A 27,218-nucleotide genomic window follows, 5' to 3' on the forward strand; every position below is an offset into this window, starting at 1 on the left:
ATGCATTTATTTTTGCCATGTTCATAATTGCCATAAAAACAGGCCATAGTATCCCAAATTGGCACTTTGGGAAGGAGAGTGGCCATGGGGCCAGGGTGAGGAGGAACCAGGACAGGCTGCTGGGACAGGTGACTGTCCCTGCTTCTGTCCCAGGAGGATGCTGCTGCCAGCCCAGAGGAAGCAGGACAGAACAGGGTCGACCCCTAACTCTGCCAGGGGTGTCTGGCAGGGGCAAAGAATGTCCCCCAGCCCAGGAGTGATGCTGGTGGGAGCCCAGGTGGGATCCCTGCAGATCTGGGCAGACTTTGGGTAGAGGGACAGATGGACTGGGGTGCCTGACCTGCCTCCTCATGGGTCCCTGAAGCCCAGGGAGGATCCTGGCCTGGCCATGCAGATCCCACCGTGTCCCTGACATGGCTTCTGTTGTGACTCACCATGCATCTCCCACCTCATCCCACCTCGTAGCTCCCACACATCCCACCCTGCAACAGCCACTGCATCCCACCATTCAGCTCCCATCATGTCCCACCGTGCATCTCCCACCATACTGTACCACGCAGCACCCACCACATCCCACCCTGTGGCTCCAACTGTGGCCTCCAGAGTGCTAACACCTTGCTCTCTTCTCTACTTTTTGGTTGCTTTTGTCGGTTGCTTACCTGCTGCGAGCACCAGAAATCCGGGGCTGTGTAATCAGGTTAAAAGTTAGTGTGTCAAGTGTGGAGTAAGTTAGTGGGTTTTGCTTGCAAATGACAAATCCATTGGCTTTTCTCCCCTGCTTTTACTCCCCTCCAACTTTTAAGCGTGTTGCCCATTGTTTGTTTTTTTATTAATAACAGAGCCCACTGTCTCTGCAAATGAAATGATGTAAAACAAAGAAAAGTGCCCACATTAAATTCTCCAGCAGGGGATTACCTTGCTGGCATTTACATATCTATGCAATAAATATTTTAACGTGTTAATTATACACTAATAAGAAAAATACCTTTTGAACTTTCAGTCAAATTGACACACACAGAACCGAGTCCATCAGGGAATTAAAAGCAATTAGTTTTGTAACAGAGCGTAGTCACATTGTTTCTTCTCTGCAAATTGTTCTGTGGTCACCAGCCAGCCTTGGTTTTTTTTTGGTGAAAGCTGGTGGCGAGACCGACAGGGACTGGAATCTTCCACGTCTGGCTCCGTCCCGCTTGCTGGGGTCTGTCCCGAGCCGGGGTGCTCCTTCCCTTATGTGGGGTTCAAACCTGGCCGTTCCCAGTCATGGGGAAATCAGACTTGTAACCATCTCCCTTTTCTTTTCCTCCTTCCAGACTGAAAACTACTCCTTTGATTCCAACTACGTGAACAGCAGAGCTCATTTAATAAAAAGGTACGTAGGCTTGCTTGAAAGCACTTGGGTTTGCCCAGCCAAATCCTGATTATTTAATGTTCTTCCTTACTGTGTTATATACGACTTGCTTTTTTTAATATGCAAAACGTTTCCAGAGTAATCATTTGATTTTAAAAACAGTATTTACTTCCTATTACGTCCCATTGCTCTTGGTTTGCAATAAAGGAAGGGTTTTTTTCTTTTCTTTTCCTCCTTCGCGCTGGGAAGTTGCAGTGAGTTAGGTGGAGTGCTGTTACCCTGACAACTTTCAAATTCATAGAGTTTATTCTATTTGAATGCACAGGAATAAAATGATAGATCTGGATGGTGAGATCTCCCTGCCATGTGAGGCGGGGGAAAAGAAAAAAAAAATTCTCGTTTGGGGGCAGATAATTGGGTTGGATATGCGCTCACTGTTTTAGGTTGAATGCCGAGGCAAAACAGCACTTTGCGAGGCTTTTTTCTTCCATGGGTAAAAAGGAAAATATCGGTTCAGTTGCAACCTGGCAATTACCCTTGGGGGAATTTAACTCTTTACATAAATAGTGGTATCCTCAGAGCTTAGTGGTGGCAAAGAAATGTCTCCGGGAGGTTAACGCTGGGGTTATCTGGCTGAACCCCGCTGGGCTGTGCTAAACGAGAGGTGAGCATCCCCCTGTGGGGCAGGCTCGGCTCTGCCTCCCCGGCTATTGCCAAGGCACGGAAAGGCACTGACACAGCACAATCAATACCTGTCAGGAGGCCGCCGCGCAGGGCTGGAGGGCCGTCTCCCCGCGCAGGATGCGGGCGCAGGAGGTGGCCGGCAGCTCTTTGCCCACCTCCCCTCTCCTCCCCAGGGACCGGCCGAGGTGTGCGGCGAGCGAGCTGGGTCCGTGCCGGTGCCCGGTGGGGTTGTGCCAGGGTGCTCTGCAGAAGCCTTCACGGCAGCAGGGGTGTAACGGAGAGCAGGAGCCGGCCCTGAACTGCTGAGATCTGATCTGAGCAGTAAAAATATCCAATTATCTGCCTGGCTGAGATCCCATTTATTTACATCTTAAAAATACAAGGAGTAAGGGAGCTGTGAGCACATTGTTTAAGCAGCTTGGGTTCAGCTAGGGAAGGACAGGTGTATTTGCCTGCGTGGCTCGTGGTGTTTAATGATGCTAATGCGATTGTGAGAGACGACGGCTTGCCTGCGTCATGCTGCCCCTCGCCGGAGAGTCTTCAGCCATACTGAAAAAACCCCAATCTATTAATCTTTCCTCGTTCACACCTAAGATAAAGGCAAGCAGCCCGCCCGCCTGCTGCAGCAGGGCTTACTCCGGGGCTGTATTGTTTGGGAAATGCTGCTGCTGCCGATTCCCTGAGACCTGCCCATCCTTTAGAGAAGTGTCAGCCGTGGAAACATGTCGTGTGGCTGCTGCATTACGGTCTGGTTCACTGCAGGGGAGATAAATGCATTGTAACACGGGTTGCCTGCGCATTATGAACAGCAGCTCCATGTAGGATAGTGTTTCCCCTCGCTTTCTACCTTTGTCTTGTACCTTTAGTACAACGGGTGCTGGGAACACTGTGCAGACATCTAAGAACAAAAAATATTTTCTGTAACATACTGTGGCATCATTTTCATCCTTTGCCTTTATGAAGACGTTGTAGCTCTTCTATCTTTGGTGAGTGAATCTCCTCAAATCCAGCACTTTAATTAATCTATTTGTACTTTTCCTGTGTTGTCTGCCTGCCTCTCTCGCTCATCTATGCACACACAAATGAATTGTAGATTTGTAGTGCTTTCTTAACTTAAAATTCTTTGATGTCACCTGGAATCAAAGTCAGTGGCTTCAACAGGGACATCTTTGTTTAAAAGGTAATGTTTGAAGGTTTACCAGTTTATATGTATTTCAGAGCTACCCCCTTGTGTGCTTTTGCAAAGCATCAGATGGTAGGTGGTCTGCTTGGTTTCCGTGGAGACGCAAAAGGGTTTTTCAAAGTAATGAAAATCTCCAGCTCTTTGGGGCTTTGAAGCACAGGCCGCATCACCCACCGGTGTTTCATACCAAATCAGCCAGCAAGAAATTTTGGGGCAGTGGGTGCAGGTGGATCCCCCCGATGGATGCAGATTTCCCATGCCAAGGCTGGGTGTGGAAGGAGGCGCAGGGTGGGTTGCCCAGGGACACTGATGGCTGTACCACCTGGGGAAGGCACATCTCAAGATGTCCCTGTGACTTGCTGCTGGGTGTCCTGGGGCATCACCCCTTGCAGGATGGTGGCGAGCAGCAGGAGGATCCCAAATGCAGCCAGAAATGAAACTCTTCCATCCCTCCAGCCTAGCAGCTGTGGGGTGATGAAGCTGCTTGGCCCTTGGGGGAAGTTGGGAGCAGCTCAGGTCTAGCCGGCAGTGGCTGTGCTTGCAGGGGATGTCAAGGAGTTCAACTGTGTGTCGGATCTCCTTAAGGCTGTGAGAACTTGGATGCAGCATTGCCGGGTTATTTTTAAAAATAAGAATGGCATTGTCATCATGAAAATGAATTCCTGTTTCTGGGAAGACCTTAGTTTTCAAACTTTAAACAACCAGGATTTGGCCTATAACCTAAAAAATTGGGGTTTAGATCCTGTGTAACTTCAATATGTGGTAATACGACTTAAGGGAGCCGAGTTATAGGAACGGCTCATTCAGTGTATATATTTTAAATTTTGTTTTCCAATCCTGCTTCACTCTCAGCTTCCATACTACCCAGAGCAGATGACTGACACCATCCCCATGGGCAGAGGCAGCCTGCCAGGCGGGACAGGCTGGATGCTGTGTTTCAGGGTGCTGAGCAGGGGGTGTCCCCCCCTACCTCCCTGCACCAGCTCTGTGTGTGTGGGGAGCAGCTCCAGCCCTGCTGCTGGGTGCCGGGATGGCAGGGGACTTCCCTGTCCCTGCAGGGTGCGAGGCTGAGTGGTGGCAGCAGTGCCACCACCGCAGGTCTCCCTGTACGCCATGGGGCAGTGGGGGCCACCTTGTCCCACCCAATAAGTCACGACTGTGTCTCCCCCAGCAGCTCCACGTTCAAGGACTTGGAGGGGAACAGTCTGAAGGACAGCGGCCATGAGGAGAGTGACCAGACGGACAGCGAGCACGATGTGCAGCGGGGCCTCTACTGCGACACGGCCGTCAACGACGTGCTGAACACCAGCGTCCCCTCCATGGGTTCTCAGGGCCCTGAGCAAGGTGAGCCACTGCTATGTGCCCTGGGGGCTGCCCACCACCCGCCCAGCCCCCACACGCCCTGTCGGTGGCTCTGGTGCTGCCTCAGTGGGTGCACAGCAGGGATGCGTAGCGCTTGCAGGGGATAATGCTGTACATCATCAGGGTGCTGGGTAGATATAAATTAATATTCACGCCGCGCCTGTCAGGTAAGTGAGCATTTGGGATTATCCTCTGTTTCACAGGCAGAAAACCCAAGGCCATGAGCACCCGCCTGACAGCGAGCGAGTGGCGGCGTTGGGATTAGGGCAGGAATTACCGGTGCCGTGCCCAGGGCTGGTCCCTGCTGGCACTTGGTGCGCCTTTCCCTGCGCGCCCTGCTCGCCATCTCCGGAGCTCATGTGTGGGCGCCGTCTGGGCAACTTTTCCGAAAGGTCAGCAGAGCGTGTGGGCAATCAGCCGGGCATCCCACGAGGGATTAGCTCGGGCTGGTGGGTGAGGGTTTGCATCTTTTCCCCAGATAGGCGGTGGGCTTTCAGCTCTTACACATCCCCACGCGCAGGGATGAAGTCCTGCAGGAGCCAGGCTGGTATTAGCTGGAGGAAAGAAGTCAGAGCAGTTCAGCTGAGCCCAGGCCGTCGTTTGTACTTGGGCATGAATGTAGCTTTTAATGTCTGACGGATGCGAAGATCCTATGCAAACATCCTGTCTTTTTCAATTAAGAAGCCTGAATGCGGTTTGGTGCTCTGGCGCAGGGGAGCCTCGGGGCGCTTGGCTATATCTTGAGATAAGCTGTAGCTGAGGCTCAACTGGAAGCCCCACTGCTAAAAGACTTAAGGATATGAAAACAAAATGCTGTGATTATGAACTGGTCTTCAGCTGTTTAATTCAATTCATGGTAAACATCATTAAAAGCCTTTGTTTTGCTGTCATAAAAGAGTCAAATGGGGGAGAGAGAGTTCTTGCCATCTGCGCCACCGATTGTTGGGTTTTTTTTGCTGGAGAGGAGCTGATCGCTGTATTAATTCTCGATAGAGTCTGTTAAATGGCCGTAGTTAACCCTGTAAGACTCCACGAGGAGGGGAACGTGGAGGTCACCTACCCATTCCACGCTGCCAGCCACACTAATTGGAGAGGGATGGCATCCGCAGCGATAATGTATTTCCAGACAACCCTACTGTGGCCAAAGATGAAAAAAATTAAACATTTATATAACTGTACAGTGGCAGTTTAATTCTCTGCGGACCAGTGCCGTGTCAGAGAATGCAGGCTGATAGCTATCATTTATTATTCTTCTATTACAAAGAAATGCTTTTTCATTTCGATCAGGAGAGGGTTTCCTAAGATGCGTTTGCAGTAAGGGATGACTGTAGGAGCAAAAATGTTCATAATTGATTCCCATCCCGTTGAATGGTCTGAGCAACATCTGTTAATTTTTTGTCACATTTCTTCAGCAAAAAAACCAATCTCAATGGACTGCAGATAGGGTTTTACAGAGATTACATTTCTGATAAGTCTTCATGCTGGCTCTGTTGTGCACCAGATAACAATGCAAATAAGTTAAAGAGGATGAGTTGGAGGCAGAGCTTGTTGAAGGATTCAGATGGAAATAATATGGTCCAATCTGTTGTAACATGAACTCCTCATTGCACGTAAAAGACTCCCCCAAAATCAGGAGTATTGCCAGAAGGCGACTTCCAAAAGCAACCTGTATGTCTGCCTCCCAGTGCTGCGATGGCTAGGGGCTTGGTGCTTTTGGCTCTGGTTTGTTTCTGGGAGGAAACTGGTACGCCAGCATTGCGTTGCCATGCAGCTGGACCTGTAGGCAGGTGTGCTGGGGGGCCAGCTCCCATCCTGCAGGACTCGTGCCGTCTTGTGCGGAGGAGCAGTGGGGACTCGCCTGCGAGGTTGTCAGGATGTTTGTGGAGCAATGAGAGGAGCAGCGCAGGCAGGGGGGTTAGCAGTTACTGTCATAGAAGCTGAAAAAAAGGTTAAAGAGAACATTTTCTGAGCTGATTTGTCAAGCAGGGACTGCAGAAAATAATCAGGAAAATCAAGATGCTGAGATGATGGTGATAACAGCGGTTCCTGCATGATTAAAGCGATGGTTTTAGCATGGTAATTTTTACCCGATTTTGGGTCAGAGTAGCAGGGCAGGGAAGAAACACAAGTTCAATGCCAAGGATGCGCAGGACCAGAGCGCGGCCCACTGCCCTGAGCACGTGGTCTGTGGCCAAACAGCAGCCTGGTGGCTCACGTCCCCCTGCTTTGCCTTTGCTCGCTATCCCTGCCCAAACCACATCTGATATAATCCCAGAGAAATGGGGTGGGAGAGTCATCAGAGTTCGCTCATTAGTGCTAATTATCTCCTGCCTGGGGGCCCGGCGAGGTGCCCCGGTGGCCAGGCTCTGCTGGGCTTGGACCTCGCCTTGTGACACCATGAGTGCTTTGTGAGTGGCCAGCTATCAGACTTTGTCCAGGTAATTTGGGCATCTTTATCTGCTTGGTGGGTAATCCTGGGTCTGCTGAAGCAAGACGCTGGTTGGCAGAAATCCTTGCAGCTCAGGGGTAGAGGGCAACCCCTCTGTGGTGGCACTGGGACCTGTCTGGCCAGCCGTTGCCTACTCAGATGCTGGATTTTCTGCAGAAAGAGGTAGGCATGGGGTAGGCATGGATGGGTCCAAGCTCCTTCAGTGTTCTTCAGTGAGCCCAGCACCGGTGGTGAGTACGTGGCCATGGGAGCCCCAGGGACCTACCGCAGATGCTCAGGTAGCCTCCAGGCCCTCTACCCCTTCTCTGCCCTGGTGCTGCTTTTGGGTGGGAGTGACACTAGCTGCCAGTCCTGCTGGCAGGAGCCCTTTCTTTTCCTTTGGAAATGACCTAGATTTCCAGAGAAATGGCAAACCATAGCATGGAGGGTGTCGAGCTTTAGTGGGTAGCAGCAGGTCATCAGAAATACTGCCTGGAGCTCAGCCACATCACTTATTTTGGGAGTAGGACTTCTGCCCAGTCCCTCTTTACCTCAGGATCTTAATTATTGATTATAAATTCATCAGTTGAAAAGATGGCTGTAATTGCTTTAATATGTACCCAATTTGGAGTTCATTATCGCCCAGAATTGTTTTCCTTCCCCTGCTAATTGATACCAAATGGGACGCTGAGGAAGGCGGGCACCGGCACCGCTCCACCTTTTGCGATTGCCTCGCTGCTTAATTATTTGTTTATTTGTGGAGGTGTTAAGCACTGCTAGAAGTTTATATGCACTCCTTTCCTAATGGTGTCCTCAGCTGAACTTCCAAATGGATTTGTTGGAGAAAGGGAGGGTTTTGAGTGGCTGTTGTATCTCGGCGACGTTTTGGGTTGGCTGGAGAAGTCTGCTGGAGGATGGGGGTAAATCCTTGGGTCCCCCTTTGTATTTTGGCCCATTTCACCGCAATGTGGTGTGGAGTTTCTCCGCATCCTGGTGTAACCTTGACCCAAAGCCCGGCACTGGAGGATGCCTTGATTTCCAGCAAGGAGGTGGTGCTGGGCAGGAGACCCACGGCTGACATCACCTTTGTGGACAGCAGTGGGTGGTGCTGGCAGCCGCCGGAGCTTTGCCGTCGGGTTTGCAGCTCCCGACACCTGTTCCTCCCAGCAACGTGGGGAAATCTCAGTGTGAAATGTTTTCCAACACTGCAGAGCGTGGTAGTGCTTTTCCTGGGAAATGGCAGCGCAGACCAGATGTTTCAGAGGGTAATTGAAAATTCCATTTTATCAGAAAGCATTTGCTGTCAAAAAGTTTTATCTTTACTTCAACAAAGAGGTTGATTAGATCCCTCAGGACCTGAATTAGCATCTTTGAGGTTAGATACTCTGTTTTGTGATTCAGGTAGTTATTCCTCCCTTGGTTTTGCGCATACTGGGACTTTATTTTTTAAATCCCTTTGCCCTCTTCCAAGCAACATTTGTGCAGGTCTGGCTTGTTTTCTTTGTGTGGATGCATACAGGCGTCTAGATCTGCTTAAATGTTTTCTATTACCTTTTTCACCTTGCCTTGAGCCAGAGCCATCCTTGTACTCTGTAAGTCATAGGAGCTCTTGCCAGCATAGAAATCAGAAAAGAACTTTTTCAAATATGTGTTTTTAATGTTAGAAGCAACAGATTTCAAACTTCTCTTAATTCCCAGTGCTGGCCAGTGTTTTTTACCATCAGTCGTAGAAAGAAAATCGTTGGCCCAATGAAGCAGCGATTTGCTGTTTAAGATAAAAATAGAATCCAAAAGAAAACGCAAAAATTATAAACACACACTAATCATAAAGAAGCCAGTGTTAGAAACAGTCACCACAGCCATAAAATAGTGAAAAAGCTTTCAAATCAAGGTGAGAGGGTTTTTAAGCAATGTCAGTAATGTGTCTCTACAGAGAATTGCTTCTAAAAGCATCACTTCCACTTTTCTGGTGCCAGATCAGCAGTAAAGGTTGGCGTGAAATGTCATCTGGAAAGACCTGATCCTGCATACATTTCCACATTTGAGTAACTTTGCTCACATAGGTGGTTTAATTGTGTCTGAGTCTCATAAACTCCAGCAAGACAAAGGGTTCTTTGAATAGAAATGGGCTATATTTAAATGCTTACATTAAGTCTTTTTTATACTATCACACAGTATAGGAACAGGCTTGGATGTAAAGGAGAGCCAGGCACGTGATACTCACCGAAACTTTTCTTGCTGGTTGCATCCCAAATTATTCAGATACGTCGTCATTTAGGGGATCAGGTTTTATTTAGAATATTCCAATTGGCTCTTATGCTCATTTCCATAGTATCTGGGTGCATTTCAGTCATGAATTGAGAACATGACTAATGGTATTAACTGGAGGCAAACACAGGTATTAGAAACTGTTGATTTTGTAAGCTGATTTCCAGCAGTCGTTCCACCTGCAACTCCCTTTTACTCTGCAGAAAAGCCTTTCTGAGAGCTGTATGTACGTGAAGACCTAAGTGACATATTGTAGGGCTTTGGAGGCTGGAAATACAGCTGCATTTCTCTGGAAGTTTCTACAAATTAATAAAAATACCTACTTTCTTGTATTCATATATGCAGCACAAGACATAAAGTATAACATTCATATGTGAGTGACAGCACATCCCTTAAGATGGATAAATGCTGTAAGCTTTCTTTACAGGGCAATGCCAATTATTACAGCTCTTTTGATTTCTGTATTATTGCACGGATCTCTCAGTAAAGTAGCCTCGGCGAGCTCAGTGGTGCTCCTGCAGTGGCCAGCCTGGAGGGAGCAGTCAGCTTCTCGGAGTACTTTGAAACCCCAGAGAAGGATTTTTATGACAAGTGGCTAAGCCGGGCTTTGGGAAGAGGAGTTGATTGTCTTATGATTCCTTCACTTTTACATGATTACATATTGAGCATCTAAGCTTGTGGATGGCTGTGTGGTGGATACTGATGCTTTTGTACACACTGTCTCTCCATCCTCCCCATGCGCCTGCTGCTGCTATCGCTGCTCAGCGGGGCTCGCAGGGGGACGTAATATCTTTTATTAGACCCGTGAATGTAACTGGGAAAAAAGATGCCAAGCATTCAGACTAACAAGTCTCTCTTCAGGATGACCCTTACTGCTGCCAGGCATGTGGTGCTGAGCTCCACCTTCAGTGGGTGGGATGTGGGCAGGCAGCACTGGGCAGCGGGTTGGGCTGCCCCACCGATGGGCTCAGCTTCCCTCACCCCCCTGTTGTGTGGCAGCAGAGCAGGGCAGCGCTCGCTCCAGGAGGTTTAATCTGCACACAGATGTACTGGCTGGCATGGACAGATCCCTCGTGTTGCTTCTTCCTTAGGTTCAGAGCTCTGTAGCACTGAGCACAGCTTGGAGAAATCCTTGCGGGAAACTGATGGTGGGGCAGGGTTGACACTGAAGTCATATCCACAGCAATAAATGAACGCCAATCCCTTTCTGCAACAGCAGAACTAAATAACAAACAGATGTGTGACCTCCTTTGTTTGCATAAGAAGCATTATCATATATCCCACATTCCTGGCACTCTTTCTTCAGTTTTCAGGTTCCTTCCTTCAAAGATATTCTTGCAGTGCCTCCATCACTGAAGTTACTCAGTCCACAGTCACAGAAGTTACAACTTTTAGATCCTCAAGTCCTTTCCATCTAAGCACAGAAAACACTCACCAGATGTGAACATTTTGGCAATTTGGAGAGGAAAATTAAAACTTGGATCCGTGCCCTGTTGTGTAGGTTTGTAATGGATGAATGATCAACCCAGAAAGTTGAAGAGTTTCTAGCGTTTTATTGTACTTTTTAATGAGAATTTGTCGAATTTAGTTATTGCCTACCCATATTTTTGCTGGGTGACTGGAGAGCAATTTATAGGAGATATGAAGAAGTGATATTTCTGATTAGAGTTTCAGCTTCTATTTGTGCTTGGTTTTGTTAACTTCTAAACTCCAGCCCAAGCAGAAGGTTTGCGGAGAAGATCTTCGTCAGGGTTCAGCTGAAGGATGGGGTGGTGCTAACCCCTGGCTCTCCCAAAGCATCCTTTTCCAAAACCACTACACAATACTTGGATTTTCAAATATTTCTAAGATAAACACACAGTTCAGTCAAGTTTGCAGCTTCCTTTTCCCTTATAAACAAGCCAAAAAAAGGCTCACGTGGACCTTTTTTTTTTACTTTGCCAGTAACCCCAAGGAAACCATTAACACTTTCTGTCTCACAGCAGTTAAGACGAGCAAAATGGTCAAGGTAATGGCCATCATATTTAACAGTAGGGAAGGTATATGAATAAAACCGAACCTTCTGCTAACGCAGCAAGCCAGCACTTCCCGATCTCCTCCTGTAATCAATCTACATCGTTAATGACTCTGAAAACAGACTGAACTGCTGGGGCTGGCACCGGGAAACTTGCATTACAAACTAACCATCTCTTATTAACCTTTCGGTGTTTCCTTCACAACACTAATTAGAGCCAAATAAAACTACTGTTTGTGAAACTCTTAAGTTAAAATACAATTTTCGGAGGAAATATGGTAAACTCCAAAGCTCCTGTTTGCTTGGCCTTTCTTTTTAATTATGATGGAGGATGGCTGTTACTTGTTTAACAGAGGCTTACATGATTAATGCTGCAATGTTACTGTAATTAAAACAGCAAAAAAAGATGTGATTGGAGCCTGTATAATTTACAGACATCTCGGCATTCTGGTGGCAGAGCAGCTCTAAGTGTTGCAAAGAGGAATCATAAAAATTTATTCTAATTAAAATTGCCAGATTGACTAAACAACAGGTGACTTATGTAACTTGAGCGACTTGCTCTTGGGGTGAGAAATCATCTGAAATCAGTGAATTATACAAAGCTGTCTATTATTCCACTAAATGTGAAAGTGTGTGCTTACCATGGCAACCTGCATCAATTTTGCAGCCGCTGGAAAATACAGGGCCCTTTATTAAAGGAATAATCGCCGCAAACAGTGCGCTGACCCGCAGCTCTGCGGGCGCGGGGGGCACGGCACGGTGAGTTTCGGAGCATCCTTCTAGGCACGGGCAGTTGCTGTCGGGTTAAATCTGCTCCCGCTGTGTGGAAACACGCACAGGCAGCTCGGGGGTGATGCTGGAGCGGTGCTGGGCTGGCATCTCCGGAGGGGCTGGCACATGTTGGGTGCCTGTTTATTTCCCCTCAAAAAAGTGGTGCAGCTAACTTTATAAATCCAATGAGGATAAATCATTTGGAGCTCTCTTAATTATGCTTGTGTGCTGCAGAGAGCTGTAGGGCAGGGGACTGCATCTCCCCTGGGTGCAGGGCAAGGAGCCCACCCGTCTCTGAAATACAGTGTATATGGGTGAGTGTCTAAACTGCTCTGGTTCCAGCAGATAACTGCTGAAGGGAGACACACCACTGGGTTTGTATGTAGGTTGTTTTACTAAATGATCTATGTAATAATATATAAGTCAAAACTCTGTAATAATTGGTACCAAACAGCAAAGAGAACTTGCAGCTTTTATCTGTCTTAAGGGAGGCGCTGCCACTCAAAACTCATGAGCACTATATTTTATTTCTCATACAGCATATATGAATGTAAGAGAGTAGATATTTCTAAATGGGCCACAGAATTATTAAGAATTTCGGCAGCCTTTCCTCGCGGTAGACACGCAGGTATGCAACGGAATAGGCTGGGAAGCGGGCGCACGGGGCTGCGCCAGGCTCCGGCTGGGTTTGTGTTGCCTTTGCTCGGTGATTTCCCTTTCTGTCCTGCATTAACCCCTGTGTCTGTTTGGCAAACAAGTTCTTTGCAGCCAAGTATACTATAGATACATGCTAGCCACAATGTGTATAATCACGGTAAGCGTAATGTGGCCCTATTTTTGCTGAGTGTCTCTAATAGTAATGATCAGCTTCCCTACTCCCAGCGTTCGCTCTGTTAGTGTTTTTATTTTTCAGCAGAAAGCCTTTCTTGTTCAATTTTCCTGATTGTATTTTCACCCTTTTTCAAGTGTGGAGAACAAGTTGCTTTGTAACCAGCTTCATTAGCTACTCACATGTTGTGTGTCATTACTGATAGCCACAGCTGGCTGCGGGTGACAGCACATGGCAGCGGGTGACCAGCGGTCACCACTGTGTCCCTTCGCCTTTTGGCAGTGATGGTCACACTTGGGGCAGGGAAGTGGAGTTGGGTGGAGACAGGTTGGGGTCGGGCTCTGGGTGTAGGAAGGAGGAGGACATCTGGATATGTGGAATGAGTAGTTGTACTGAAAGCGGACCTTTATCCTGAAGAAATCCTGAGCTAACGTCAGTCCCTCTAAGGAAAGAAAAAAATTGGAAAAAAAAAAAAAAAAAAAAAAGGTTAAAAAAACCCTCTCTGAATTGAAGCAATAGGAAATGAGAATTGCTGAGAGATACTGTCATGTGGGTAGCGGTGCTACCAACCTTGGGCTGCAGTAATTACCTCTATGCATGCGATTTGTGCTTGGCTACGACTGAGTTCCCACATCAGCCGGTGCCCAGGCTATATTCAATCAGTCCCAGCTGGAGAAAACTCTCTTGGATCATTTGGTGAGACTTCACCACAGATGCTACCTTGCGTCTGATGGAAGCACTCGTGAGCTGTGTACCACGAAGCCTCCCTGGCACGTGGGAGACATGTGGGGACAGGCGCGGGAGGTTGCCTGCGGCCAGGGGCTGGGGCTGCCTGCGAGGCGGGGGCGTGGGTGCTGAATCCCGCTGCTGGGCGCTCCTGGCCCATTCCAGGGAGAAGACTTTGCTCCGCTGGGTGCATGCCAGAGAGAGTAGGTTTTGTAGTTGTTCTTGCACTGTTTTATGTGGAAAATGAAAGAGTGATGAGCGTTGCTTGGAAATTTTTGTGAGAAGCCCGAGGATGGTGGGTGCCTGTATCTCTCGCAAACCAGAATAGGTCGGGCGCTTGATTTCCTCTGACTGCTTTGGAAGTGTCGGCTTCATTAAAGAGACAAGGCAGGGGAGCAGCTGCTGCGAATGCAGCAGGCAGTGCTGCCTCGCCTGCTGGGGCACGTTCCCAGTCGGCTGGTTTAGTAGGTGAGCTGCTCCTGGGGCAGGCGAGGAGCCTCAGGGTTCATCCTGCGAGAGGAACAGCTTTCTTAATGCAACTCACTGCGCTTCTGGACATGATGCAGCTCAGTGAGAAGTTATAAAGGGGCAGCTCCTGCTCAGGAAGAGGAATTTGTCTAGAAACCTGCAGTCAGAACCACGCATAGCAGTAATTCAGGAAAGCTCAGAGAGCCAGAAGTGTTTTTGGGAGCGGTAGGTGTGTTAGTGGAGGGTATAAATACCTGTGGGGAGGGTCTGGCACACTCGGATGGGTCTCTGGGTGGGCCCTATGTATATACCGACCTTTCATTTGGGTTTCACTCTCTGTTTACCAGCCGAGTTATTTGTGCCACTGACATTGTTGCTCACCAGCATATTTCAGCGCGAGCCGTGCCTTCCGGAGGCTCCGCTCTGCACGGCCTCGCTGTGTCTCCTACAGCAGCCTCCTGAGAAGGCATCCCGGGGCACGGAGGGCTGCCGTCTGCCTCACAGCACTTGCCGATTGACTTCCATGTCCTGCATCTGTTCTGACAGGCAGTGCTTTTGCAGCCGCTCTCTGATTAGTTTTGGTCCCTCAGATGCATTGATTTACAGACCTTTCTCTGCAATACAGCTTTTCTCGATGACAGTCCATGAAGCACATGATAACTCAGCAGCCTAAATTATTCAGGCAAATTGAATGTGTTTGGCTTGTTCCAAACTTTTGTTTCCTTTCAGTGCTGTCAGGAGAACAGGTAGCCGTGATGCTTGAATCCAGCTCATTCAAGTGCCAGGGAGACACAAACAGCTCAAGTATAACCCGTGTTTTACCTCGTTTGTCACTTACTTCCACCTTCAGCCATGCTTTTTCTGGGCACTTTTGTGCCTGGTAAAAATGTCTGTCTTGCATCTGGAGTTGCTCCGCTCCGCTATGCTGCCGGGCTCTGGGAAATCACTTCATCTTGTGGTGGAAAAGCCCTTGTAAAATCCCAAGGAAATTCTGTATCTGTTCCACCCTTTAGCCATGTGTCCTTTTGTGGAAGTATATTCACTCATGCAAATACTTTGATCCATTAATCATCATTGTAGGATCCAGGAACCTCAAATTAATGAAGACAAGTAATTAAAATGAACAATCCCACCTGCAATTCCCTAATCACCTGACCTCTGCTTTGTTAGTCTCCCTCCATTGTTACTGGGTAGGTACGTTCAATTAATTCACTATAGAAATCCATGGAAGCCCTTCACTGGGCAGACGTGCCTTGCAGGGACTGCCGAGCTATGCCAGACAGGTGGAGAGCAGATGTTTTGTCAGTGCAAAAAATGTCCCCTCGCTTTCTGGAGACTGTTCTGCAGCAGGAACTTCTGGGTCTAACTGAAGGCATTGGCTTTCACTCCCCAAATGTGTGTCTGGATATCTAAGACCTGACTCAGAGCCTGTTGAATCCAGCAGGACCCTTTCAGCTGAGACCACTGGGCTTGAAATAGGACCCAAGAGAGATGGCATCCTTGGGGGACACGCTCTGAACTTTGCTTGAGACATCGGTCATCTAAGCTGGAGTTCAGAAGTGAGCTCAGGGAGAAGATATCTGCTGCTGAGCATCTGTCTTAATTCAGCAAACAAGGCAGAGCCACTGCTGGAAGATGGAGGTTTGCCTTGGAAAATTCTAGCTGCAGATGAGACACGTGATTTTAGGAATTAGAATAATTACCCCCTGGAACAGGTTCCCAAGGGATGTGATATATTTTGTATCACTTAGAGTCTTTAATTCACATTTGCATCTTTTTCCTAAAAGCGTGCCTCGTCACTCAACGTGAAGGGCTGTGCTTGAGAAGCACAGCGTGACAAAGCTGAGCATCCTGTGGTTTGCAAGGGAGCAGAGCAGGGAGTCACTGTGGTCCTGTGTGGATTAAGCTCTGCAGATCCCTGGAGGAGTGGATTTTGGCACGTCCTTGAGTAGAAGAGCTCACGACTGTCCCCTTGGCCGGTGCTGGCTGCTGTGCAAGAATGTGCAGGGCTGAGTAAGTAACCATGCTGGAGATGATTCAGGAGTGAACTCCCCCAGCCAAAATCTGCCTTCTCTTTCGGAAGACATGCAGTCCCTTCCTCGTTGAATCAGATGTCCCCTGGGGCTGAGCAATCCTGGCTGTATTAGTGTTTCCAGGACCTTCCCTCCCGCTGCTCCCTAAATGGTGAGAGTGTTTTTGAAGACCTCATTTCCCGGCCTTTCCCTTTTATCTCTCCAAACAGCAAGTAAACGAGCAGCCCTTTAGTTTTTAGTTACTGCTTCTGCACCCGGTGAGCTATCAGAGGCTGTTGACGATGACTTTTCTCTTTTCCGTGCTCCTGCCTGCAGGATTTGGGGAGATAATTCATTTGGTCCTGGTGCTTTGTCAACTTTCAGCACTTGTAATTGCCTAATGATCAGTGCTGATGCTGTTGTTAAGCCTGTTAAAACTTTGTCCTGCTGAACAGCCAGGCTGTGGCTGTTTCATCGCGTTGTGCCTGCTGTGTTGACTGGGGCCGTCTTTGATGCTCACTCCCCGGCCCCGGCTTTGGCTGCTGCTTCCCACCCGCCTCAGCTGCTGCCGGTGCCCGCCGAGGGGGATGGATGCAGCAGGGTGCTACCCACGCTGGGGAACCGTGCCCGGGGTTACAGGGAACTAAAGAATAACCCCACGGAGAAGCAGATGCTTTTCAGGATGAATCTCCTCTCGCCTGCTCAGATGCCCTGCCAGCCCCGAGGAGCCTGGTGCTGAGTGGTGAAGGTGGTCCCCAGGCTTGGCGGAGTGGGTGAGAGGGGCTTTCTGGAGGAGGCTGCCGTGGGTAGGGCACTGCTGTTCAGCAACCTGCATGCCGTTTTTGCTCTTCCATCTCTTGGGTGCCTTTTCTACCTTCATTATGATTTTTTTAGAGCTCTAATTGGCCACATTCCGTGTGATCACCTTCTTTGCTATGCATCCGAGGTGCCCAACTGGCTGGTGCCATCTCTTGAAACCCCCGTCGCTCATCCTCGCCTTTTCCAAGGCTGTTTCTTACTTAATGGCACACACTGAACATTAGTGCATTACCATCCCTTTTCCAAGAACAGTCTCCATCCACTCTTCTCTCATCCCCCAGTGCCTCATCCAATTTAATTAATTATACTTAGTATATTACGCATCCTGTCAAAGTTTTTCCTTTCCGAGGTTTAATGGTTTTTTAATTCTAATGCATGCTGCATGTGTAAGTGTTTTAGAAATGAGGCGAGCGTGCAGTGGCAAAGAGGCAGCATTACATCTGTGTGCCGCAGACAGCGAGGGTGGATCCCTGTAGAGAGGCTCCAGCAGAATTACTGCAGGACCGCACTGCCTGCCTTCCCGTTGCATCCCCCTTCTTGTGCTCGGGCAGGGGGGATATCAGGCTGATTCCCACCACAGAGGGACACGTTTGGGTTAAGCCTACCTGCTTATGGTGCACCTCATGCTCCAGCCACAGAAGCACGTGCCGGGCTGGTGGCTCAGCCCCAGCACCAGCCGCTTCTTCTTGACTGCTGCAGCCCTGTGGTGAAATCCAGTGTAATGAACTTGACTCTTCTCCTTGCACTAACTCTGTCTGAAAGCACCAAATTACATCAGTCATTTCAGCCTTGCTTTATCCCTTTGAAGAAAGGCTGCGTTAAGGATGCGGTGGGGACTAGACTAATCAGGTAACGCCAGCTGGGGCTGGTACCTATTGCTCTTTATTTCCCAGTGACAGTTAAAATGTTTGGTCAGAAAAGTCATTCAGGAGGAATGGGTTTGTGGGGTCTTATACCTACCAGCTTTGGGTATTTCCAGATAAAACCTGCTCAGACTAAGAGGGTTGTGGGTTGGTGGTTTTTTTTTTCTTCTTGCCTGTCAGTGTTGCAGAGTGCTTAGGTTTTGAAAATCCAGCTGCGCTCTGTCTGTCTGTCACACCGTCACCACGAGTAACAATGCTGTGGTGCAATTTAGCTGACAGCCCTGTGAACCGGGGCCAGGAGCCAACACAATCCAGCCTGACCTCAGGGCAATGTTGCAGAAACGCGTCTCGGAGAAATCAGGAACCACGGGAGGCTGCGCAGGCAGAGGTGGGGCAGAAGCTGGAGCCACAGCAAGGGGGCACGTGGCAGGACCCCAGGGCTGCATGCAGACCCCCCTGCGTTGGACTCTGCATCAGCGCTCGAGTGCCCGTGGGTTGGTGTCAGTTTGGCCGGGAGGGCTGTGGCCATGGAGCTGACTGCTTGCCTTGCAGTATTTACAGAGGCTGTGAAAATATGGTTATTTTCCTTCCTGTTGCTCAGCTGTCTCCCCATGGCTCTTCAGTTTACAGCCCAGACAAACTCGAGGGCTCATTCTCCATCTGGTCCCCACGGCTGCAGGGCTGGTGGGACGGGACGGGATGGGAAGGGATGGGGCAGGACGGGATGGGATGGGGCAGGACGGGATGGGATGGGATGGGATGGGATGCCACCTGCATTGCTGGCAATTCAGCTTGTCCATGACTTACAAGTAATGTAGTTTCCCTAAGCGTATAATGAGGGTTTAGATTTGACTTGACCTTATGCTAATTTTATATGCATATTTATACACTATGATCACACTCTTAATTAATGAAGGGAAACTTAATTGCCAAAATGACATTTCGGCTGAATTAAATGGGCTAGATTCCCCAGACTTTGGCAATGTCATGATGTCTTCTGGTGGCCGTGGGGCTAGTCTAACCTGTAGCTGGCATTCCCCTGTCAATGCCGTTATCCCTCGTCGACATGGAACTGGAGTCTTGTTTGAGCCCTCCGTGTACGCCTGTGGCCGGGGCAGAGGAACAGGAGTGTCCTTGTGTCGTGGTGAGTCGTGGTGCCAGATCAGGCTGTAGGCGCTGCTGGGTGCTGGACAATGTAGAGCAGACTTTGCAGACCTGCCCCCGTAGCTGTCCCGGTTCCCTGTGGGATTTTCTGATGCACCCACCACCCTAGACCAGCATCTCATTGTGGGACATCCCTGTGCTTCAGGGGAGAGTGTCCACCAGCATGGAAAACCCTGTGTTCATCAAAAAAAGAGTTAAAGTAGAGCACCAGGGAGGGGATAATGCCGGGCTCCAGGGTGGAGGAGCGAGAGGTCAAGGTCAATGTCGTGATGAGAGATGGCCAGCAACCAACACTTTTGGCTTAAAAAAAAAAAAAAAAAAAAAAAAAAAAAGAAAAATTCCCTAGCTATCTCTTGACGGTGGGGAACGCCCCATTGTGCTGGGAAGCCTTCCAGCTCTCTCCGCTCTTCAGAGCTGCGCACTTTTAGAAAGTACAAAGAGCTTCTCATAATGTTTTGCCTTGTGGGTACATCTATGATTAATTCCGTGCAAGCATTACTGGTGCAATAACAATACTGGAGGTCCTAAAACTGAAAAAGGAAACACATTTGGCTCGTACTTCATACACAATCACTTACACTTAAGCTATTGATAGTTGATTGGGATCTGTAGACTGCTGGGCTAGTGCCACTGGGTTTCTGAGCGCATTCAATGGCTGGAACAGACAGCGAGGCTGTAGGTTTTGGCAAGCTGTAGGTCTCATTAGTCAGGCTGACTGTATCTGACACGAGAGATTCCCATCCACCAAGATGAAGCTCACTTCCCTAGGCTTTGGCTGACGTCCCAACAATATTTACATGAAGGACAACAGAGGATCAGTTTTAGATTAAGGCTGTGAGTTTCCAGTAGGCAGACAGTTAAATATTCTATTGAAATACTCTTTTGATTATTTAGATAATAATGGAGTTTATGCATGTCCTTGAGAAATCTGGGGAAAGGCAGTTGTTTTATGCTAAGCATGCAAAGATGTGTTTAATCTTGATAATAGGAGTAAATTATGTATCAGCGTTTATAACCTCAGCTCCTTGATTTCTTACTTGTGTGGAAGCACCAGAAACCTCACCGGGAAGGGAGTGCTGCGTTGGGTGGGTGCACAGGAGGAGGGGGCAGGCAGGGATCTTGCCTGCATCCCCGCTCCTGCCGGCGCCCTGGCCCTCTGCATCCCTGCAGCGAGAGGATGGGGATGGGCTGTTCTGCTTCGTCCTGGCCAAGGGAGATGCCGACTGCGATAACACATTTGCCATGAGTCCCCAAAGGGTGTACGTCGGTGTGGCTGCAGCGAGGGCAGGGATGCTGCTCCGACAGGCGCTGGGCCAGCAGCTGGCCTGGTACAGTCAGCTGGGAATTGCTTCTTATCTCCCTCAACTGTACTTTCTGTTCTGTTGGATTTTTATCAGAATCGTCGAGTAGCTATTTTCTGAGCAATGCCTAATTTTGTTCGGGATGGGGAAATAATTCGATTTATTGCTGCCGTTGCAATGTGGCCGCCTGGCTGGTCCCATGTTATCCTGACAGAATATGTGAATTTGTCGGTTTCGGATTTGACAATAGCGGAGAAAAGTAACCTTTGGATTAATTTGTTTTAGCGACTAAAGTCCCATTAAATGGAAGGCAGCTGGTGTCAAAGGCATAAATGGAGACAAAGTTTTGCTCCCAATTGTGGGAAATGTGTTTAAACAGACTAGAAATGTTTCCATCTCTGCAGGGTATAATATACTCAAATGGTTACATTAACATGAAAAAAATATAAGAAAGAGTGTATTTAGGACAATCCCTCTGTATCCAGTGTTAATGAAATTGAATTCCAGTAATGAAGTCAAAGGGTTGTATTCTGCACTCGCGCAGGCAGCACAGTAACTTGCATTAGCCTTAATGGGAGCTGTGCCTATGAATTACGGAGCCGTAATGGTTCGAGATGGAAGAGGTCTATCAGAACCCAGAGTGCTCTCCTCTCTGAGGACCAGATCCTGCATCCTAACTGATGCTAGGATGCTAATGAGCCCTGTACCAAGGTGTGAGTAGCAAAGTTTCAGAGGTGAAATCCCTGCTGCTCAGGGGCCAGCATGAGCTCTACAGACCACTTAAGAAAAGTATTAATTGGGGTTTAAATGGTGTGTTCCACCAGCCCTCTGAAAGGGAATTAATTTTGCCTTGCGAATGAGGTGGGGATTGGCCCACAGTCCCAGATAAAGGAGGGTGGCCAGCATTAAATTGCATTCTAGCCCATAATACCTTCTGGGTCTGACTCCGCTGCACTGCGTGGCACGCTGAAACACCAGCTCCTCTTGCTTCGTGTGATCACCCTCCTTTCCACAGCCTTCTTATCCCAGAAGCTTTGGCATGCCCGGGAGGGCGTTTTTCCAGAGAAAATCTTTTGCATCAAATCTCTGCTTATCCCTCAGGTGTGTCCCCAGCCAGGCACCCTGGGTGTCGGCGTGGCAGTCTTTGCTCGTGATACAGGGACCGTTCTGCAGAAGAACAGGCATCATTAACAGCAACATAGAGCAGGAAAGGAGGTGAATGGGCCAACCCCTCAGCTGGTGTAAATCAGTGTGGGTCCTTGGTGCTCCTGGGAGCTGTATGCATCTGCAGCAGCTGGGAGTGATCCCCATCGCGTCTCTCCGTTGACCATGACAGAAGCGCTGCCCATGAGCTGCGTTCAGCCTTGAGTCCTTATCAGCAATTGCCTGATAAATTAATCTAATTCACATCCCTTGTTTCATTAAAATAATTCCTCACAGGCATTTGTTTTGTCCAAGCACTGTTGACCTCCTGTGTTGGGACAGACAATCCAGGATTAAAAATACAGCATTTTTCAGCTTGCAGAAATCCCAAACAATGGCGAAAGAGAGGAAAAGAAAGGCTTCTCGTTGTGGTAAAAAGCATTTGTCACTGTCCCTGGTTATTAGTATCCTTCGAGCACTGTGCAAGGGAAGCCATGCCAGGATTACATTTCTGCATTGGCTGAAGATTTCTTGTTAGGAAAGGTGAAGAAGGCTCTGTAAAAGCCCATAGGTGAAAAATATAATACGCTATTCTCTGCCTCTTGTTTCCTGATATTATGCTATTACGGGAGATAAGGGAGAGGTGCAGAGTCTTAATTTACAAGCAAATAATGAACCATGGCTGGGGACTGTTTGTATGTTGCTCGGGCTTATTATTTTATCTGGAGCGTAATGCGGTGGATCGCTGCTCCCGAGCTGGGAACAGCCCCTCCTGGGGAGATGGAGGGGAGGTGGGCTCCGCGGGTGTGCTGAGGGTGGTGGGTGCTGCACAGGGGCTCGGGGACGTGCCTCGTGCCTTGTGGCATACGTCCCTGAGAAAATTCAGGTGCTCGAGTTAAAAAGAAACCCCAAAGTAGCTGGAAAAGGAGTGTTAAATAATGCAGTTGCGCATTGTCCGTGAAAGATGGCTAACCGTGAGTAAACATCAACAGCAGTGTTTGATCCCTTCATGTTTACTATTTATTCATATTTATTATTCATAAATTCCGTCACAAATGTTAGGCCCGCACCCCAGTGAGACATTTGCATTTTATTTTAAGTTTGATCCCCCCTCCCTTAGTTTCATGAACTGAGATTTAATGATTTGCTTTTCCACATCGTTCCTGTGCTGGCTCTCCCTGGCTCTCCTCTTCTTGTTTCAGGAAGAGATTTCTAACATGGAAAAGTGATATTTGAATAGATTCCCCTAAGGCAATCAATTTACTTTTAATTTGTCTGGAACTAAGCTTTTCTTTGTTGCAATGAGAAAGGATTGAAACTGCTGTAAAATTTATTAGCTTCCAGGAAGATTTTGAAATGAATTTTTTAATGATTGTGCTGTTTGCTGTACCCAGGAGCAGTGTCATCATGATTACAGTATAATCATACGGTTGCTGAAGAAACACCGAAATATGGAGATAAAGCCAGGCTCCTGCACGGGGGTACCTACGGTACCGGCCCAGGTATGGGCACACGTGCCCTATGGGGCTGGGGGCTTGGGCTGGGGCCGCTCAGCACCATGCTCACCTGTGCACCCCCCACCCCATGCACGTCCCAGCCAGGCTGCGATTCTTCCAGTTGTCCCTTCTGTTCTTATTTTCCATTTTCAAGCGACTTCTCCGCTCCTCTTCCTTGCTCCCCATGTAATAGCACAAATGAGCTCTACTTACTCACCTCAGCAAAGCTGCTCTGACATGGATTGGATTGAACTGAGCGGCTGTTTGAAAATGGAAACTCCAGGGACTATTGTCATCGCCCAAATTGCACCTTAGATTGTATAACAGCACATGTCATCTGGCCATTTATCAGGAATATTACATTCCCAGGCACTTGCACCTTGCTACGATTTAACTTTGTCTCTTTGGCCAGCGCTGCGATTCCACTGGAGATAATTCAATTGCTCTGAGAGCTGAATGGGCGCCTTGCTCACCGGCTTCGTGTTGCTCTGTCGCAGGTACGCAGGCTTTGAATAGGAGACTGAAAGCACTTGTACACCCTGGACGTTCGTTAATCCTTCCTTTTAATGAGAGGAGGCCCTGTGCAGAGGGGAGGTGGAGGCTGTGTTGCTCCAGTGCCTACCCAGTGTCCTCTGTCAGCTCCTCCTGGGCTCCTCTCAGCTCCTGGCTCTCAGGAGTCCATCCTTTCTCCCTGCCTTTCCAGCCAAGAGCTTTCGCGGTGGGATTGGGAAGTGCTGAGTGTCTCGGCTGGGCAGGCATCAGGGTGGGATTGGGAAATGCTGAGGGTCTCGACTCGGCAGGCAGCGGGGCACTCGGCCCCAGGAATCAGGGCACTGCCAGTGTTTCATGTCACCTCCCTGCCTCTTGTGTCACTGTGCTGTTGTCCCCAGCTCCGTACCCCACCGGTGGGGTGGCTGTGTGTCTGCTAGTGGAGGAGCTGCGGGTGCTGCCTCCCCCCGCAGGCAGAGCCCACTGCCTAGCTCAGAGCCCGCAGGCAGCGCAGGCAGCACAGGCAGCGCAGGCAGTGCAGGCAGCACAGGCAGCACAGGCAGCACAGGCAACACGCGGGGCTGGCTGGGGCTTCTTATTAGTTGCCTTTGTGTGGGTCCCCTGAGGTGCAAGTAGAGCAGGTTTGAAATCTGGAGCTCAACGTGGCTTTTGCTGTACTTGTGAAGGAGCGTATTTATTCTAGAGGTGGCTGTTGGTTTTATTTTATTTCATATTTGCTATGTGAGAGCTTACATTTAGCAATGACACATTTTGTCTGCCAAGCCTGACTACAGGATAACTGCTCACCTCCTGATGGCGAGGCTTTTGCCAAGATGTTTTGTACCTGGGGAACATTTTAAAAGCAACCTGCCCTAAAGTGCTCTGAAACAAAACTCTGGATTTACACTGGGTGAAGGCATGAAGTATGGATATTGCTGCTGTGGGACCCGCGCACCTCGCGTGCCAGACTGCGCAGCCATCACCCACGCGTGGCACCTGCGCTGGGCGAGCTGTTCAGCATCTCTGCAGACTGCTGGCATGTGACACGGGTGTCCCTACAGCCCCGTGAGCAACAGGACTCTCACCCCAGCGTGTGTGTAGTGTACACCACTTTGTTAGAAGGCCCAGCCCAGCTCAGGGCAGCTTGTGCAGCCCCATGCCGCAGTGTCCCCCTGCTCCAGCCCATGCCAGCCGGTGGGTCCTTGCCAGCCTGGTGCGTTGGGCTCCTTGGGGACTGCTTTCCAGGATGAGGTGTTTGCTCCTTGGGTCATGCAGAGCAGCGCTGAAGCTGCGGCGTTGCTCACCCTGTGCTGCCCCTCTGCTGTTCCATCCTCCCTTTGCCTCTTGCCTGGCCCTGTCAGGCAGCAGTTTCACACCAACGTGCTCACCCCCTGCTATCGGTGCGCTGGGGGTGGTGGTGGCAAGCTGCCTGTTTTGGCCACCTGCCACTCCTCGTGTCATGTGTGGTACAGTGGTTATTACCTGGGCTTTGCTCCTTGCATTAAGAACATTTTTTAGTGCAGACAGTAACAGCTGTATTGACTAGGGCAGGTCTAGGGCTATAAAAGAATTTCCTGTTGTCCTATTTCTGGTTGTTAAAGTGGTAAAAACCAAGACAGAACAGTACAGTAAAGAGCCCTTGAATGTGAATGACTGTCCTGGGTGCCGTTGAGGTGGGGTGAATCAGACCTGGCTGCGAAGGGCAGCGCCAGGAGCGTGCCCGGCAGCTCCGTGCCTGCCTCTGCCTTGGGGCAGCAGCTGCTCCTGCACAGGAGGAGGATGCGAGGTGACAGCCCTGGGATCAGCCCTCTGAGCTTGCCTTCTGTGGGCCTGGGATAGCAGAGCAGTGGTGTGGTGTTGGTGTGTATCAACAGGGCATGCTTGTGGTGTAAAAATAGTATTTTGTATCAGCGACGGGGTTAAGACAGTGATGGGTGGGTAGCTGTAGGTATGATCTTCACAGTGCCATGGAGAAGTGGCTGCTGCTCAGGGCTCTGTGCTGGTCCCTGGGTCTGCTGCCAGGTCAGGGAAGCCCGGACGTGTGTTGTCCCTGAGAGCAGGGTGGTTTATGGCTGCGGGACATGGTCCCTGCAGGTCAAAGCGGGAACACGAGCGGGGAGGCAGAATGTGTGGTGGAGCTACCTGTTGTCTTCAGGTCTGTGGATGGATGATGACTCCTTCTCCTCTGCCTGTCAGCCCGGCATCTTTCATACATGTTACGTTTCCTTCATAAAATAAAAGATGGAAACAGTATATGTATGTAATGCTTTTCATCTCTTCTCCTGCCTGTGTTTCAGCTGCCACCGGTGCAACTTGTAGGCAAGCATCCTGGTGTACAAAGATCGCGAGTCCCCGGTAGACAGGCACCATGCCAGCTGTCTTCAATAAGACTGCTCTTAGAGCACAGGTCCCTTTCTAGGGTTTGAGGAATATCCACTTGCAATGCAGTAATCAGTGAAGTCCTCAGTTTGTTTTAAAATGTAAAACGTGCCAGCTTGGAATACATGGCTCAAGGCAAGACAAACCCCCCTGTGTTCTGTCCGGGGTGCAGTTTGCCTTGGCTGCGGTGGTCCTGTGGATGTGGGACTGAGCTGTGATGCTGGGCAGGGAGGGTGAGGAGCAGCAGCTCCCCCTGTGCCTTTCTGTGCTGGACCAGCCAGCCCAGTGTGCACCCAGATCTGGTGTTTCATATTTGTGGAGAGACTGAAGTGATGTGTGCTCCAGCAATGTGCCCAAGGTCACACAGCACAATAAATCAGTGTCTCATCGGGGATGAGAACCCAAGATATTTCTGTATCCCCTCCAGCCATCACCAAGTCCTCTGCTATCACAGCCAGACTACACAACTTTGTATGCTCGTAGCAGCCTTTTGAAGGTAAGCTGTGGATAAATAGGCAGGCAGCAACACTTTCTGGGCAATTTTTCTTTTTTTTTTTTTTTTTTTAATTCTGCTCAAGTACTTGAAAGTAACAGAATCAAAGTATAAGAACATGGGCTTTTAGATCTCGGTGCAGGTTGTTCTGCATGTGAGGCTCAGAGCATCCTTCTCTCAAACTGCTGTAAAGGTGGCTGCCGAAACCCAGACCTCCTACACATGCACCCGGTGCCGTGCTCCGCACCACCGGGTAGCTGCTCTGATGTAGAGAAAAAGCTAATGCTTTACCCATAGATTTTTCAATTAATTGGCTTCTTCTCCTTTAAAAAAAAATCCTTTTGTTTTTTTTTTTTTTTTTGGAGGTCTGCCTTTTACTCGTTTATTCTCTTTAAGTGTTAAGCTGCTCATATTTTGGTGCATTGTGTTATGTGCTGAGAATTTTTATCAGCCGCCCTAGTGCTCGAATGTGGTGGAAATACCAATGTGTCTGAGGAGTGGAGGTTATGCACACAGATGTACAAAGCATCAAAATGAACGACGGGAAGGAAACCCAGGCTGAGTCTGCACCTTCGCAGGCTTCGATCCATCAAACCAGCACCGACCGAGCGCGGTCTTGTGTGGGTAATGCCATTAGTGCTGTAACGCTGCTTTGTGTGTTTATAGGTTACGGTAGGAAGGAGCTACATCTTGCGTATGGAAAGGTTGTGCTTTATGAGGACTAGCTGCAGTCACAGGTTCTTATCAAATGAAGGAAAAGTCACAAGCTGAGACTGAAAAGCAGCCGAGAGCCTGCGGTGTTTGGTGGGAGCCGCAGCTGGATGCTCAGCAAGGGCTGGGGACGTTGAGACTCCTGGATTTGGTTTCCAGCTTTGCACTCGGCTGAGCCTGGCAGCTTCCCTGGGCCCCAGTCTGTCTGTCTGCGACGGGGGCTTGAGGCCGTGCAGTCCCGTGGGATCGGCCAGCAGCACAGGGATA

General features: G+C 49.2%; 1 protein-coding gene across 2 annotated transcripts in view; it reads left to right on the forward strand.

Moving 5' to 3' along the window:
• Positions 1-27,218, forward strand: part of PCDH19 (protocadherin 19) — a 59,787-nt gene that overhangs the window by 26,866 nt on the left and 5,703 nt on the right. The window contains exons 3-4 of one of the 2 annotated variants that reach the window (XM_055727682.1): positions 1,311-1,369; positions 4,387-4,559. In XM_055727682.1, coding sequence (XP_055583657.1) covers positions 1,311-1,369; positions 4,387-4,559 — 232 coding nt within the window. The remainder of the gene's footprint in view (positions 1-1,310; positions 1,370-4,386; positions 4,560-27,218) is intronic. The other variant, XM_055727683.1, reaches the window with a different exon arrangement.

Source organism: Falco cherrug, chromosome 15, assembly GCF_023634085.1.
Source record: "Falco cherrug isolate bFalChe1 chromosome 15, bFalChe1.pri, whole genome shotgun sequence".
Lineage (NCBI taxonomy): Eukaryota > Metazoa > Chordata > Aves > Falconiformes > Falconidae > Falco > Falco cherrug.